Source organism: Synchiropus splendidus, chromosome 7 (assembly GCF_027744825.2).
Source record: "Synchiropus splendidus isolate RoL2022-P1 chromosome 7, RoL_Sspl_1.0, whole genome shotgun sequence".
NCBI lineage: Eukaryota > Metazoa > Chordata > Actinopteri > Syngnathiformes > Callionymidae > Synchiropus > Synchiropus splendidus.
This window is the reverse complement of record NC_071340.1, coordinates 14,470,562-14,488,437: the sequence shown is the minus strand read 5'-3', so window position 1 is coordinate 14,488,437 and position 17,876 is coordinate 14,470,562. Positions and strand designations below refer to the sequence as shown.

The 17,876-nt window shown below is 40.3% G+C and overlaps 2 protein-coding genes across 2 annotated transcripts; both read left to right on the top strand.

The window, feature by feature from the left end:
- Positions 1-1,367: 1,367 nt before the first annotated feature.
- On the top strand, positions 1,368-5,611 carry gal3st1a (galactose-3-O-sulfotransferase 1a). Its single transcript, XM_053870175.1, has 3 exons — positions 1,368-1,487; positions 2,915-3,063; positions 3,995-5,611. Exons 1-3 carry the CDS (start codon positions 1,482-1,484, stop codon positions 5,139-5,141), a joined length of 1,302 nt encoding a protein of 433 aa, XP_053726150.1. The 5' UTR covers positions 1,368-1,481; the 3' UTR covers positions 5,142-5,611.
- Positions 5,612-10,969: 5,358 nt separating this feature from the next.
- lztr1 (leucine-zipper-like transcription regulator 1) lies at positions 10,970-16,998 on the top strand. Its single transcript, XM_053870579.1, has 19 exons — positions 10,970-11,677; positions 11,806-11,868; positions 11,946-12,002; positions 12,081-12,160; positions 12,241-12,349; positions 12,457-12,540; positions 12,627-12,684; positions 12,770-12,909; positions 12,980-13,181; positions 13,330-13,440; positions 14,407-14,499; positions 14,573-14,668; positions 14,774-14,963; positions 15,038-15,207; positions 15,304-15,587; positions 15,649-15,798; positions 15,885-15,990; positions 16,065-16,145; positions 16,462-16,998. The coding sequence occupies exons 1-19, from the start codon at positions 11,526-11,528 to the stop codon at positions 16,576-16,578; spliced, it is 2,343 nt and encodes a 780-aa protein (XP_053726554.1). The 5' UTR covers positions 10,970-11,525; the 3' UTR covers positions 16,579-16,998.
- Positions 16,999-17,876: the final 878 nt, after the last annotated feature.

The window sequence follows — 17,876 nt, the reverse complement described above, 5'->3', positions numbered from 1 at the left end:
GATGACGAAAGCACATACGCGGGTCTTTCCCACTCACGCCTCAATTCATCATTCATTTAGTTCCTCCTTTCTTACCCAGATCTGCGTTCCACTCACGCCCACACAGTGCACGATTTAAACTGGCACTGCGATAGCCTGCGGGCCGTGGGTGTGCACGTCTCGACAGAAGCTGCAGTGTCGGTTTAAGCTAAACAAGTGAGGGCAGATCTGTTGTGATTGTACTCACAGTTTAAAGGGATTTAATGAAGATACAGCATTTATAATGGCGTTGGGGGGGCTTTCCTGTTACTAATATTTGGGGCTATCAAACCTAAGGACAGAAGACAAAATGTCTTAAATGAAACTTTTTTTGTTAGTACTTTTTTTTTCTACTTAAATGCTGGGCAATATTGTAATTATGGCGTATGCTTAAAACAGGTTGTATAATTATATATTATTTTTAGTGATTTTCAGTATATATAGTTTTTAAAACTGTATGTATTCTGGGGGACTAAAACTACTCAGTAAAAGAATGTAATTCATAAAGGAAAGGAAGACATCAAAAAATGCCTCTGCTCTGACCTCACGAGGGCCATACGAAAGGTTATTTCAGTCCTTGCTGGATGTCAAGCTAAGTAGTTTATCACTGCATGCTGAGGATGAAGTCCATTTCACCATCTCTAAAATGTGCCCTTCTCTCCAAAGTGAGCTCTTCACAACTCCTCCCCAAAGAGGTTGTGTTGCAGCCTTCAGAAACGTCTGCTGAGAGAACGATGAGAAACCAGAACCCTCGTTGTTGTACAAAGAAATCAGGAGTCATGAAAGAGGAAACCCAACTCCGGCACCAGTCTTAAGTCAGTGTTGATGCAGGAATGTTTTCACTGTAGATGTACTGTGTGGACACTTTTGCAGACCTGACATGACAGAATTGCTTGAACCAAAAATCAGTAGCTGGTCTGAGCGGAGCAGTTTTGTTGAAGCATTTTTGAGCTACAGAGACGGAGCAGTCCTGATCAAGTTGTACAAGTCCACTCTTTGTATCTGGCTTTCTGCTTTTGTTCCTCTGCTGCTGTCTTCCTCCCTCCCGTCAGCTTGCAGCGCGACTCCACGCTCGGCAGTCAATAGCTCTCTGTGTGCGGGCACAGAATAGAGGGACTATGCTCTCCACCCTCCCTTTCTCTTCCTGCTGTCCCTCCTCTTCACACTCCTGGTCCCCTGACAGGGTCTCTGCTGTCACTGGTGCCGCTCCAGCCTCCCAGCGGTGCTTTAATCAGCACGATCAGTTCTGGAGCTGCAGGTGGAGGTGGGCTGAGACTGCAGTGGTGAAAGCAGAGAAACCGGAGGAGCAGACACCTGATCATGCGTTGATCCGGTGACTGTGACTTGATCTCACAGCAGCCCAGGATCATCCTGGTCCTCTGTCATTGGCTACACCTGGAGGAGACAGAAGTGGGCTATGCAGCCGAACCAGAACCAACCTTCTCTCCTTTTTGGACCACATTATGAAGGTAAACAGCAAGTGCTACTTGAAAAGATTAAAGTGAACACTTTTACTGGGCTCAAACTGCTAGAGTAAGCTATTGTCCAGGGCTTTTAAATAAGGTTAAAAATAAGTGATATTATTACAGTCATTGAGAGATTTGTTTTTCATGTCTGTGCCAGTGACTGACTAACCCAAAGTGTTTTCTGTGGCTGAGAATTCATGTGTAACTGAAAGACGACCAGGTAATTCAGCACATGCCGAGTGATGTGAACTCTGATACTTCTTAAAACTGCTGTCCAATGAATCAGAATATGTCAGAGGATCAAACATAATATGCTTCGAGTTTTACACCTTATAATGTGCCAAAATTGTTTTGGGGATTTGGAGGCTGCATCAGAGTCCCAAAATGTACTACAGCACTTCTAGAGTTGAATGTTGGAATCCAGAAGTTGAAGTTGGAATTGAAGTTAAAAATAGTTTAAATAGGGACCCGTTTTGCCAGAAAAAGGTGACTTAACATCCCACCTTTGGAAATAAGACACTGTGTTTCTCAGTGTCTTGTTAATGAGACTGAGTCACTGTTGGCTCGTTTTACCAGGAAGAGAAATGGATCACTTTGTTTGAGGTCTGAAATATTTATTACACTGGAGAAGAAGTTTGTGTTGGATCACCTGTCGGATTCTTCAGTTAAAGTGTCGCTTATTAGAAGCTAGTAGCTTAGTAGATTTATTGAATTGTTACGGATGTTCGGGTGCACCACTGAAGTAGTAATATTACGAGTAATATTATGAATACAGATGTAATTACTAAGGACATCTTGTTGTTTTTTCTGTCTGTTCAATTGTCGGAGCTGAAAGCAATGATATAGTGAGTCTGGAGCGAGGAATTCTTTGACAGTGAGAGAGGACCATTTTCAGCTTACTGTATGTGCCAGAAAGGCATTTTTAATTTATTTTTTAAGGATACTTGGTCATCATCAAGCCACTGGGTCAAGATTATTTTTAGATTAGTGTTATTTGGAATAGAATAAAACTTAAATATGGTCTGGTATATTTTAGCAAAACTCTTATTTCTGTTTGGTTGTGCTATTGATTCATTTCCTGATCCTTTTTGGCGAGTTTTGTCTCTGAATACTTTTCATTTCATGTTTTTTTTATTTATATTCAGACCTGTTACCTGCTAAAGTATTTTAGAATTGTGTTTCTTTTGCTAATTTCCATCCAACATGTATTATTTTACTTTTAATGCATAATAAATGTACAGTTGTATGTTAGTCAAATCAATTTTCATTCATTTTTACTCAAAATGCATTATAGACTTTCAAGCAACTCTTCCTTGGGTAATAATGTTGCCATAGAAATTTGTGTAATTTGTGTAATTCCTCCCAACTGTATCTATTTAAGTCATTATTTACTTGATATTTTTTGTTGAACCATCCATTGTTTCCCACAGGAATCCCTTGACTGTCGGACCATGGCAGCCAAACCGGTCTGGCCGTGGAGGACCAAGTGCCGCAGCCTGGGTGTGGGGCTTCTCCTCACCAGCTGCATGATCCTGTTCTACTGCCTCTCCAGTCCTCAGGGCAACTACAACACACCAGAGTAAGACTCTTCACACGTCTCATTCGAGTTCCATGATCAGTGGAGGTTAACCATACCTAAATCAGCACTCGGCTTTAGACCACCTGCCTCTCAAGCACTTATATATTGACACAACAGAGAAGAGGGCTTGTTTGTTGCCGGTACTGGAGAATTTTTCATATTGTTTTGATGTGTAGTTCAAGTGGCCATGTTTATCTGGTTTATCGGACACTAAGATAACACACAGCCTCCACCACTTTATTTCCATAAGCAGTGCCAGTAAAGGGAAAACTTGAGGCCTTTTTGCATAGTCGTGTTGTGTTCATGTGAAAGCTGATCTGTGTAGTATTTAAACGGAACAAATATAAAACTGAACATTTCCTCTAATAGTATTACTCCACTTCTCACGGTTGCAATGACAGTCCAAGTCAGTTCATATGGTTACATTTGATCTTGTTTATGGCTAATATTGCTAATATCAAGTTCCATCCCTTTCATCATGTCGATCTTCATTTGGTCTTTTAAGGAACCATATTGTTTTCCTCATGAGCCACTCAACTCAGAGATTCATCATTTTTTACAAAGTTTGCAAAATGCTATTATGCACAAACATTTAAGTTTGATATTCAGTATTTTACGGTTAATTATCCAGCATTCAGTCAGTACAATTCTACTCTTTTAAAGGTTGTTGAAGTAACAATGGCAAACCTCTCGAATTTTGCATTACACACAACTAGAACCAAGACAGCTACTACTAGTAATAGTAGTAGTGATAATAATAATAATAATAATCATAACAATAGAGCTACGGAATGCTAATGCTACCTCACAATACAGCTCATAATATAAAATAGATTTCTGTGACTGATTTCTAATGGTGCATCACTTTAATATTAACTTAAATATTTATTTAACAATGATAAACTGAATGGTTTGCTTGACCCCCTTACAGAATCCCGGTGCCCTACTCCTGTGCCCACAGTCCATCTCCCCTCACGAAGCAGACGTCAAACGGCTCGCGGAAAGATGCCGTGCGGACCTGCACTCCAAAAGTGGACATCATGTTCTTGAAGACCCACAAGACGGCCAGCAGCACCTTCCTCAACATCCTTTTCCGTTTTGGAGAGAAACACCGGCTGAAATTTGCCTTTCCCGACAGCAGAAACGACTTCTACTACCCATCTCCGTTCCAGCGCTCCTCTGTGAAGGAGTACAAACCTGGAATGTGTTTCAACATCATCTGCAATCACATGCGCTTCAACGCGCCGGAGGTGAGGAAGCTGCTGCCTCTGGATACGTCCTACATCAGCATCCTGAGGCACCCGGCAGATCTGTTCGAGTCGTCTTTTCACTACTTCAGTGCCGTGGCACCTCTGACCTGGAAGATCCCTGGAGAAGACAAGCTGACTGAGTTTCTCCAGCATCCCCATGACTACTTTGATGCAGAGGGCTTTAACTCATTCTACCTCAAGAATTTGCTGTTCTTCGACTTTGGACACGACAACACTCTGGAGCCTGGAGATCCGCTCGTCGACGAGGGGATTAAAGCAATCACTGAGCGCTTTCAGCTGGTGATGATGGTGGAGCACTTCGAGGAATCTCTCATCCTCCTCAAAGATACCCTCTGTTGGGAGATGGATGACCTTCTCTTCTTTAAGCTGAACGCTCGGAAGGGGTCAATGGTCTCCAAACTGACCCCCGAACTGAGAGCCAAAGCTCTCGAGTGGAATGCTGTGGACTGGAAACTATACCAACATTTCAACCAGACATTCTGGAAGAAGGTGGAAGCGTACGGAACAGAGCGAATGGCTCAAGATGTGGCCACGCTGAAGCGCAGAAACTCAGAAATGGCAGCCATCTGCATTGAGGGGGGTCACGCCGTGGAGGCGGACAGCATTCAGGAGTCATCCATGCAGCCCTGGCAGCCCATCGGAGAGAAGTCCATCCTGGGCTACAACCTCAAGAAAAACATCGACAAAGCACATCGGAAGTTGTGTCGGAAGATGTTGATGCCAGAGCTTCAGTACTTGACAGAACTGGGTGTGAATCTGTGGATCACTCGTCTCTGGGGACGAATCCGAGAGCTCATGAGCTGGTGACTGAAGTCCATCAGAGGAATCAGAACGTGCAGCTGGACGCAGAGCAAAGATGTCTGTAGCATTTCAGTGTTTTTACTGAGTACTGTCATGTTTCTTTTTGAGTCTTGTAGTAATCACATTTCTACTGGAACTGTTTACCACAAGGGCCATGGCACCTTCTCACCTGTGAACAAATGACTTAACATCTTCTGTTGGTCAGGAAGTTCAGACCTTCTTCCCTCATGCCTTCATGAGATTGTGTTCAGAGTTTGGTCGAAAATAAACCACACAGCAAGTGAAATATGTTTAATGGATCTTGCTTTAGCTCATTTAGGAAGTTTTTTTTTTTTTAACCGCTAGTTAAAATTCCGGGATTTGTGAGGCATACGTTCAAAAACCACAGATATTTTCCTCATCATAGTGTGATGATTGCTACACTTCAATAAAATTGTTCCACAAACAAATGTTGTGAGGTCAGAGCTTTAATACCAAATTATTGACCAGGGAAACATCTGCTATCCCACCACCATTTGTGGGTCGCCACAACTTTGTCCATTAAAAGTTGGAAAGCAGAGAGCTGCACATCCTGTACGTCAATAAAAGTGAGTCGTCAACAAACCATGGTTTGTGTCTCAAATGCTTTGTTGTTGATGACATGTATAGATTTTTGTACAGGTGGGTTTCGTATTCAAAGGTATTCAAATGAAAAGCTCCATATCTGCGTATAGATGAATGCACTTGTATGTGAGGTCTGCTGTGTAACTGAAAGGGTGGGAAACAATGTGCAGCACAAAACGAATGCATTTAAATTAGTGGTGGGACTTCAACAAGTTAAGTACGATTAATTAATTACAACAAAAAACGTGAAAATATTTAAGCATTTAATCGTTTTAATTTAATGTAATTTAATTTAAAATTTGCTCTCCAGACAACAAGGCACCTTTGTAAGTGCTTGAGTTCCTGGTCCACAGTTTACTGATCACACTGATGCATAAGACACGTCGCAGGATGATAACAACAACAACAAACATGGAGGAATCCCTGAACAAAAGCAAACAAAAGCATCTGTTTGCTTTTGTTCAGGGAGTTTTTTCGCTACACAATGACCAGGGTTTCCATTACTCTGAATGTACTTCTTATTAATTCTTATAAAATTGAAATTCTTATAGAAATATTTTCAAGACATTAAAAGCGCTTTAGTTTAAAAAAGGTGATATAAAAATTGAATATAGACACCATCGTGATATATTGTGCTATTGTCAAACTGATGCAAAATAAACAATATTTTGTTGTTTAAATGTATGTATGGGTCCATCATTTGACTCAGTAATATACCAAATTCATTCAAATTGAAAAATGTGGCTTCTTGTGCCAAATATTCTTATACCATTAAACTGCGATTAATTGAGATTAATTAATTACAAATTCTCTAATTAACTAGATTTTTTTTTTAATCGAATCCCACCCCTAATTTAAATATGACTAACTGCAATGCAGGTTTGTTTCCCTCAGCAGTGCTGCCTAGGTCTGTTCCAAATGAATTCTGCTGTAATGTAATTCAGATTTAACCAGCGCCGATTTTATGCTCAACAACGAACAATATTTACCAGGGTTTGAAGGAAGCTGTTGAATTCCAGTCCATTAAAAATAAAATAATACATTTAATTTTGTCATGATCCTCTTTCGCTATACCTTTTCTTTAAGATGAATAATAATAATAACGGTTAAATATGATTAACTTTGTCTACTTGCTGTAACAAATATTTGGTTTGCGAATCACACAGTATATTGCAAGCATTCCCCACTAAAGAAACATCAAACGAGCTCAGTCAGAAACAGAACGCTACCACCTGTTGAGAAGAGACACGATGATACCAGGTGCTGGTCTCACAACAGAAACCTACACACAGGATTACTGGCATCACGCTAGCCCGCGAGCTACAAATACCCATCTCGCCAGCCCACTCAAAAAAAAGTATGAGCGTCTATTTGTGCCGTTACGGTAGCGACTCCGTAAGCTCCAGTAAAGTGTAGTTGTGTGTTACGGAGATGATAAATAGACGTTATGTATTTCAAGAAAGTGTCTTCAACGTTTTTTAAAACAAAAATACAGCTTAAACACTGTAAAAATATGGATATTATTAAAAAAAGACCACAAGAGGTTAGTGAAATCTTTCACTGGATTCCTGTTCAGGGAGCTCTACTCTACTATCCCTGTGAGTTTGAAGAGTTTTTACTGTAGTATTATGAAATAAATTGACTTTATGTACTGTAATAACATGTATATTATAAAAGAAATTATATAAAATAAACCAAAAGAGGTTAGTGAAATCTTTCACTGGATTCCTGTTCAGGGTGGTCTACTCTACTATCCCTGTGAGTTTGAAGAGTTTTTACTGTAGTATTATGAAATAAATTGACTTTATGTACTGTAATAACATGTATATTATAAAAGAAATTATATAAAATAAACCAAAAGAGGTTAGTGAAATCTTTCACTGGATTCCTGTTCAGGGAGCTTTACTCTACTATTCCTGTGAGTTTGGAGTGTTTTTACTGTAGAATTATGAAATAAATTGACTTTATGTACTGTAATAACATGTATACAATGAAAAAATTATATTAAAAAAACTACAAGAGGTTAGTGAAATCTTTCACTGCATTCCTGTTCAGGGAGCTCTACTCTACTATCTCTGTGAGTTTGGAGTGTTTTTACTGTAGAATTATGAAATAAATTAACTCTATGTATTGTAATAACATGTATATAATGAAAAAATATTTATAAAAAAAACTACAAGAGGTTAGTGAAATCTTTCACTGGATTCCTGTTCATGGTGGTCTACTCTACTATCCCTGTGAGTTTGAAGAGTTTTTACTGTAGAATTATGAAATAAATTAACTCTATGTATTGTAATAACATGTATATAATGAAAAAAAATATAAAAAAAACTACAAGAGGTTAGTAAAATCTTTCACTGGATTCCTGTTCATGGTGGTCTACTCTACTATCCCTGTGAGTTTGGAGCGTTTTAATTTGTAATTACAAAATAATTACACCTTATGTCATAATAACACGTGCATAAAAAAAGGGCCTAGTGAAATGTCACTGGATTCGTAAGTGAGAGGTAAGTTGTGTTTGGGAGTAGTCATTTTTCCGTTTTTTGGAACCAACAGTCAAAACAATTAAAAAAAGTCACTGCAAGAATTGCAAAGTAAAAAGTACACAAATTCCGTGGGCGAGTAGCCAAGCACTTCCTAAACATGAATCCAGTGGAAAAAAATTGACTTGCCTCTTGTGGTTTTCTTAAATGACTTTCTTTAGTGGCTCTGGTTTTCTTAAATGACTCCTACTGTGCATGTTGCTACATGACATAAGGTGTTTTACAAACTCTTGAAACTCACAGGGAAAGTAGAGAATAGCACCTTGAACACGAATCCAGTGACATTTCACTAGGCCCTTTTTTTATGCACGTGTTATTATGACATAAGGTGTAATTATTTTGTAATTACAAATTAAAACGCTCCAAACTCACAGGGATAGTAGAGTAGAGCTCCCTAAACAGGAATCCAGTGAAAGATTTCACTAACCTCTTGTAGTTTTTTTTATATTTTTTTTCATTATATACATGTTATTACAATACATAGAGTTAATTTATTTCATAATTCTACAGTAAAAACTCTTCAAACTCACAGGGATAGTAGAGTAGACCACCATGAACAGGAATCCAGTGAAAGATTTTACTAACCTCTTGTAGTTTTTTTTATATTTTTTTTCATTATATACATGTTATTACAATACATAGAGTTAATTTATTTCATAATTCTACAGTAAAAACACTCCAAACTCACAGAGATAGTAGAGTAGAGCTCCCTGAACAGGAATGCAGTGAAAGATTTCACTAACCTCTTTTAGTTTTTTTAATATAATTTTTTCATTGTATACATGTTATTACAGTACATAAAGTCAATTTATTTCATAATTCTACAGTAAAAACTCTTCAAACTCACAGGGATAGTAGAGTAGACCACCATGAATAGGAATCCATTGAAAGATTTTACTAACCTCTTGTAGTTTTTTAAATATTTTTTTTCATTATATACATGTTATTACAATACATAGAGTTAATTTATTTCATAATTCTACAGTAAAAACACTCCAAACTCACAGAGATAGTAGAGTAGAGCTCCCTGAACAGGAATGCAGTGAAAGATTTCACTAACCTCTTGTAGTTTTTTTAATATAATTTTTTCATAATATACTTGTTATTACAATACATAGTTAATTTATTTCATAATTCTACAGTAAAAACTCTTCAAACTCACAGGGATAGTAGAGTAGACCACCATGAACAGGAATCCAGTGAAAGATTTCACTAACCTCTTGTAGTTTTTTTTATAAATATTTTTTCATAATATACTTGTTATTACAGTACATAAAGTGGATTTATTTTATAATTCTACAGTAAAAACTCTTCAAACTCACAGAGATAGTAGAGTAGAGCTCCCTGAACAGGAATCCAGTGAAAGATTTCACTAACCTCTTGTAGTTTTTTTTATAAATATTTTTTTATAATATACATGTTATTACAAAACATAGAGTTAATTTATTTCAGAATTCTACAGTAAAAACTCTTCAAACTTACAGGGATAGTAGAGTAGAGCTCCCTGAACAGGAATCCAGTGAAAGATTTCACTAACCTCTTGTAGTTTTTTTAATATAATTTTTTCATAATATACTTGTTATTACAATACATAGTTAATTTATTTCATAATTCTACAGTAAAAACTCTTCAAACTCACAGGGATAGTAGAGTAGACCACCATGAACAGGAATCCAGTGAAAGATTTCACTAACCTCTTGTAGTTTTTTTTATAAATATTTTTTTATAATATACATGTTATTACAGTACATAAAGTCAATTTATTTCAGAATTCTACAGTAAAACCTCTTCAAACTTACAGGGATAGTAGAGTAGAGCTCCCTGAACAGGAATCCAGTGAAAGATTTCACTAACCTCTTGTAGTTTTTTTAATATAATTTTTTCATAATATACTTGTTATTACAGTACATAAAGTGGATTTATTTCATAATTCTACAGTAAAAACTCTTCAAACTTACAGGGATAGTAGAGTAGAGCTCCCTGAACAGGAATCCAGTGAAAGATTTCACTAACCTCTTGTAGTTTTTTTTATATAATTTTTTTCATTATATACATATTATTACATTACATAAAGTCAATTTATTTCATAATTCTACAGTAAAAACACTCCAAACTCACATGGATAGTAGAGCAGAGCTCCCTGAACAGGAATGCAGTGAAAGATTTCACTAACCTCTTGTAGTTTTTTTTATATAATTTCTTATTAATATCCATGTTGTCAGAGTACATGAAGTCTATTTATTTCATAATTCTACAGTAAAAACACTCCAAACTCACAGGGATAGTAGAGTAGACCACCCTGAACAGGAATGCAGTGAAAGATTTCACTAACCTCTTTTGGTTTATTTTATATAATTTCTTTTATAATATACATGTTATTACAGTACATAAAGTCAATTTATTTCAGAATTCTACAGTAAAAACACTCCAAACTCACCTCTTGTGGTTTTTGTAATATGTGTTCTTAATCATATTTATTTATATAATATATTTTATATAATATTTAATAATATTTATCATCTCCGTAACACACAACTACCCTTTACTGGCGCTTACGGAGTCGCTACCGTATCGGCACAAATAGACGCGCATGGTTTTTTTTGTGGGCTGGCGAGATGGGTATTTGTAGATCGCGGGCTAGCGTGATGCCAGTCACAGGATTTGTGTTGACAGTTTGGGCCGGGTATGAAACAAATTGTTCGGTTGGGCACATTCTTTATATCATCCGTAGATCGCTGTTGGTGGAAGGATCAGATGAGCAGCAGGTACCCGCCCTTGTGCCGACGATCCCAGAAGAGGCTTCGAATATCTCAACTGGATCCGCAGCTCTCCCCTGCAATGCCATGCAATATACTGCTTTATAGTCTTCCTCCCACTTGATGGCGGTAGTGAGTTCAGAGCACCAGGCGTGGTCTGCGACTGCGCACTTTGATGACAGTTGTTTTGGTAGACTTTGCGTTGCATATTTTGCAAACTGCTGCTCTTGTGACACATTGGAATTGATTTTAAGCCGCTGAATTATAAATATAACTAGTTTAAAATATAACTCGTTTTATTTCGCCGGTTAGCATAAAGGTAGCTTGACGAAACACCACACGGAAGACTGTGATCCTCGGCAGAAAGTTAATCTTCCGGGCAGGTTAGCGAACTTGACTTTTCAATATGAAGGGATCAACCACAACTGAAGATCGCTCGGTAAAAGAGAGGGTGTGAGAACCGGCAGCACACCGGAGGTAAAACGATAATGTCCCTTAAATCCACTAAAGTGGCCCCGAGTGTTGACTTCGACCACAGCTGCTCTGACAGCGTGGAATACTTAACACTCAACTTTGGTCCCTTTGAGACTGTCCATCGATGGAGAAGACTGCCTCCATGTGACGAGTTCGTTGGTGCAAGGTACGTTAGTTGCATTAGAAAGACTAATGTTAGTAAACGTCACGGTCTGCGATATGAGTCTGGTGGTTTCCAGGCTCTGACAGTGTATAATATATAAGTCATACCTATCTTATTTTGACTTTCTGCAGGCGTAGCAAGCACACAGTCGTGGCATACAAGGATGCCATTTATGTGTTTGGTGGAGACAATGGGTGAGGAATACTTTTGGTTTTTCTATTATGTTTCCAGATGTTGACTATAATGTAATGTAAAATGTGACCCCACACAGGAAGAACATGCTAAATGACCTTCTCCGCTTTGATGTGAAGGATTGCTCCTGGTGTAGGTAAGGTTCCACTTAGTTTCTGTAACGTTTGACTCTGGACTTTTGACACCTAATGCATGAATGTGCTTTATTTCTCAGAGCCTTTACCACAGGAATCCCACCTGCCCCCCGCTACCACCACTCAGCTGTGGTGTATGGGAGCAGCATGTTTGTGTTCGGTAAGATATTCATCTTTATGTGAATCAATCATCCAGTGTCTTTGGTCAAATGATCAACTCTGTTTCACACATGTGTGCAGGGGGCTACACTGGGGACATCTACTCGAACTCCAACCTGAAAAACAAAAATGATCTTTTTGAATACAAGTTTGCTACAGGACAGTGGACAGAGTGGAAAGTGGAGGGGAGGTGAGTTTTGCAATGTTAAGTTCCTCTATGTTTGTTATCTACTGCTGGATATTTATGGATCTGTTTCCATCAGTTATGGTCTGCTCATGTCTTGTTGTATGATTCAGTTTGCCAGTTGCTCGGTCTGCTCATGGTGCAACAGTCTACAATGATAAATTGTGGATATTCGCTGGCTATGATGGGAATGCAAGGTACATCATAGTTATGTGTTCTTTACAAATGATTTATTTTGCCTCATACTGGCTTTAAACTAATGGTAGTGTCTTTGGACTGACAGGCTGAATGACATGTGGACCATCAGCCTGCAGGATCGAGATCATGCCTGTTGGGAAGAGGCCAGTTCATATTAAATAATAAGAGCATGAATCCAAACAAAGTAAAGAATCCCAGGTTTAATGTGTCATGGTCTTTGTCCCTCAGATTGACCAGAGTGGTGAGATTCCTCCATCCTGCTGCAACTTCCCTGTCGCTGTGTGTCGGGACAAGATGTTCGTGTTTTCTGGTCAAAGTGGTGCCAAGATCACCAACAACCTTTTTCAGTTTGAGTTCAAGGGTCACATGTGAGTTCACCATGTCTTCCCATCTCTTTACTGAACCCAGTGTCACTGATGTTTAATCTATATTTTTTAGGTGGACACGCATCCCGACAGAGCACTTGCTGCGAGGGTCTCCGCCTCCTCCACAGCGGCGTTATGGCCACACCATGGTCGCCTTTGACCGCCATCTGTATGTATTTGGAGGCGCTGCTGACAACACTCTGCCCAATGAGCTGCACTGCTACGATGTGGACTCTCAGACCTGGGAGGTGATCCAGCCAAGTCTCGATAGTGAGGTAAGTACAACACAGGAGAAGAAGCATTTAGTGGTTTTTCCCATTTTGTAATCTGTGTTATTTATAGAATGTTTTTGTTTGTACCCATGTGAGCTGTTGAAGCGCAGCATAAAAAATAATATGCTTCTCCCCTGTCAATCTTCCCTAGATGCCCAGCGGGAGACTTTTCCATGCGGCTGCAGTGATTCACGACGCCATGTACATCTTCGGAGGCACCGTTGATAACAACGTTCGCAGCGGAGAGATGTACAGATTCCAGGTTTGGATCTTAATTCTTGGCACCAGAGTTTTTTCTGTGAACTTCTCAACTGTGATATTTATTATTTTGAGAGGCTGTAGCTTGAAAACGGTTAGCGATGAAGCTGTAAAGCTCGGGACAGGAGTAAATCATTATTAGTGACATAACTTTGACAGTTGTTTATCTGATTCACTGGTGACATGCTTTGTCAGTTCTCAAGCAACAACAATATCTTTTACAGTAGGACTGTAAACACAGCAGCTGCATCTACCACTAATGCTGTTTGCTGCTCTTTCTGTGGTTTCTTTTTACATTCATGCTCCCTACATTATTGTGTTTTTACCGTGAATTGCCTCTTGAATGTGCCTCTCGTGGAGCTGCAATGGCGAACATTCTTCCCCACCAACCTTCTGTCCCACTGTATGATCCCCATCAGAGCATATACTGTAGATTGCTCCATATTTTGCTCCTGCTGCGTACCTAGAACTGCCTTTTTTCTCCATGTTGAGGATCTGTTTTCCAACTTCCTTTTACTTCAAAACCTTGATAGAAACACACCCTCCAATGTTGCTCTGATTAAAGTTACCGGGGTTCGCCATCTGCTTGTGTAAAGTAGTAACTACATCAGGCAGTGTATTTGCATGGCTGATCTAAATGCCGCCATGTTGCCTCTCACAATTTTGGCGCCACCAAACTGTTAAGAAGTCACTGTGACAAATAAATGACCAAACCAAAAGCTTCATGCTTTCACTCTTACATTGTTTGTATGGTGAATTTCTGTTATCAGATTTTGTTTCAACACATCTTGACATGTGAACAAGTCAACTAAAGCAGCGATTTTGACCCCTTTAAAACAGAGTTGCACTTCTCATGTCCTACATGGTTTATATTTATTTATATCCTTTTAGTTTGAAGCATTAAAGAAGTGGCACTGTGTGTTGGCAGAGCCACTGCTCTTCTCATGATACTTTCTTTATTGTTCTTCAGTTCTCTTGCTATCCAAAATGCACTCTCCATGAAGACTATGGTAAACTGTGGGAGAACCGCCAGTTCTGCGATGTGGAGTTCATCCTGGGCGAGGTGAGTTTTCCTTCTCGTGGCTGATCTTAGGAATTCTGTCGTCAGCTCGCCAGTGAGATTATCTTCTGTTCAGAGAGAGGAGCGGGTTCTGGGTCACATAGCCATTGTTACTGCAAGATGCCAGTGGCTGCGAAAGAAAATCCTGCAAGCTCGAGACAGACAGCGTCAGGTGGGGACTGTGGTTTCTTTTCAGTCAGTTAAAACTTGTTAGTTGAATAGCTTGGGAACTGTTCTGTCAGCTTGAATACAATCGGTGCTGTCTGTTACTCTGCAGAAGACCAAGCAGGAGAATGGTGGGGAAGGTGATGAAGGAGCAGCTGCAGGAGCGAGAGACATCCCATCGGGCAGCAGACTGTCGAGCAGGCAGCCGCAGCTTGAGGTATCGATCAGAGAAGCAGAAGCGCAGCCTTTTGAAGTTCTGATGCAGTTCCTCTACACAGACAAGATCCAGTACCCTCGGAGAGGTACTAACTCTTTGCTCTGGTCCCCCCTCAAAGCATCAGTGGATCGGCCCCATGTGTCTTTGTTTCCCTGCTAGGTCATGTTCAGGATGTTCTTCTCATCATGGATGTTTACAAGCTGGCACTGAGCTTCAAACTCTCACGCCTGGAGCAGCTGTGTGTGCAGTACATCGAGGCGTCTGTCGACCTGCAGAACGTTCTCAGTGTGTGCGAGAACGCCGACAAGCTGCAACTGGATCAGTTGAAGGTAAATGCGTTTATACTGCCCTCTTGTGGCAACATAACGGAGGAGGAAGCTATGCGTCCACGTGATCGTCATGTTTCTCCTTGCCCGTGTTCACAGGAGCATTGCCTTAATTTTGTGGTGAAAGAGTCCCACTACAACCAGGTGATCATGACCAAGGAGTTTGAGCATCTGTCCACTCCACTGATAGTAGAGATCGTGAGGAGGAAGCAGCAGCCTCCACCCAGACTGTACTCGGACCAACCCGTGGACATCGGCACGTCTCTGGTCCAGGACATGAAGGCGTACCTGGAGGGAGGTGGTCTGGAATTCTGCGACATCATCCTCCTCCTGGACGGTCACCCACGTCCTGCTCATAAAGCCATACTGGCAGCACGGTCCAGGTCCGCAGATCCACTGCTGTTGTCAATGAGATGATGTTTAACACCACTGACTCCTTTGCAGTTACTTTGAGGCCATGTTCCGCTCCTTCATGCCCGAGGATGGCCAAGTGAACATCTCCATCGGCGAGATGGTTCCCAGTAAACAAGCGTTTGAGTCCATGCTGCGCTACATCTACTATGGCGATGTCAACATGCCTCCTGAGGATTCGCTGTATCTTTTTGACGTCATATTTCAACATTCCTGAGTGTATTTCCTGAAGTTTGTTCTCAAACTCTTCTCCTTGACCTTGAAAATAGCTATCTCTTTGCTGCGCCGTACTACTACGGCTTCTCAAACAACCGACTTCAGGCCTACTGCAAGCAGAACCTGGAGATGAACGTGACGGTGGAGAATGTCCTGCAGGTATTATATATAGCTCACACAGTCTCACCGGTTGCCATCATTCGATCCACCACTTGAACGTTTCCTGCCGACAGATTCTGGAGGCGGCTGATAAGACTCAGGCTCTGGACATGAAGAAGCACTGCCTGCACATTATTGTCCACCAGTTCATTAAGGTGCGTGGGCTCGTGTCTGAGGTGTTGGGGGTTTGCTGCCCGCTCGGTGCAGCTGAGCTAACCCTGTAGTCACGTCATCTTGGCGGGAGGCTTGACCCCCTTGGCCTGCGAGTGGCGGGGACCCCGGCTGAACAAGCACCTCATACCGAAGTAGTGATCCGTCTTTGTTGTCTTAAGAAATCGCGGCCACTCGTTGCTTCACGTGTTGACGTTTTGTTGCTCACGTTTTCAAGCTCTTCATTTCTCAGTTAACGTTGTTTTGACTCATTTGTCTTGGGTTCATTTTTAATTTCTGCTGCTCTCCTCCTCTTTGAAGGTTTCCAAGCTGCCCAACCTGCGGTCTCTCAGCCAGCTGCTGCTGTTGGACATCATTGAGTCGCTAGCTACTCACATATCTGACAAGCAGTGTGCTGAGATGGGCTCCGACATTTAGGAGAGCTTTTCCTCTCTGATGTCACTTCCTGTTGTCATTCCCTCCTGAGGATGTTAAGTGTGCCTCTACAGCTCTCCCACTCTGCAGTGTTTCCCGTTGTCTTTATTTATTTTGTACAGAGCTTTTTACTCTTTTCTTTGTTCTCATGCTACCGCTTCATTTTATGCTTCAGCAGTGTAGTGTGGCTGTGCAAGGTCCACCCCCACATCCGAATGCTGTTGACACAGTTAACTATGGAGCTGTATGAATAACACTCATCTATCTGGAAACAGTTCATTCTCGCACCTTTTCTCCTGTGCCTCCCTTGTAATGGTAACCAGACCAGCGTGTCGCTCTTCTATCTATGTATCACTGTGGCTTATCATGTATCCGCAGATTCCATGTTACAAATCATATGTATTAAGCCATCAATAAAATTTCAGAAACTATGTTGCAGACTTCATTTGTCATACTTTTAATAATTGATATAGCTGACTGTTTTACTGGTGAAATGTCTTGTCTCGTGTTTGAAATGGAGTTGAACCTCAACATCTACTTTTCTCGGTGAAATTGGTTTTCATTGCAGTACGTTTTGGGTCTTGAATTCAACTTTCAGCCGACTACAGTATGTGCATTGAAATCGGCATTGATTTGCCCCCCAAGTTTATAGACAGTATATGTATATATATATACATATATATATATATATCTTAAAATGAGTTAGGAAATAATTGCTCTTAGTGACCAATAAATATGTTTATAAATACTGAATTCTCTTACTATTTACTTAAAGTACTTAAAATTTCCTTACTGGATTTCCTAGGCATATATAAGACAAAATCTAACAATAAGACAGATTTTAAAATCTTGCTCATGCCCCAGGACTCTGCAGAGCACATCGCCACAGGCTTGGCAGTGATGACTCATATTTCTAATTCTTAACTGAAGACATTGTATAGCAACTTGGTGGCTTTGAAATCTCAGCATCTGAAGGTCGATCCCTGACCTGCTGATAAACCAGCGGTGACCTCCACAGGTTTCAGTTTCCTTGGCTCTACAGCTGATGAATGGCAACAATGCTTTGTTGTGTTTCAGGTCTTCATCATCTTCGACACTGATATAAATGCTTTTCTCTGTCCATGACCGTAAAAGAGCACTTTGCTCCATGCGTCTTTAAATCATGGTTAATAAAACATATAAATTGGAGGCACCATTTTCCTTTGCAGATTGTGTGCAACTGGACTCCAAGAGGGGGAAGGCATTTGGAAGGGGCTTCAGTGCAGTGAACACTGAGTTCCATTGGTCATCTGGACACTGGA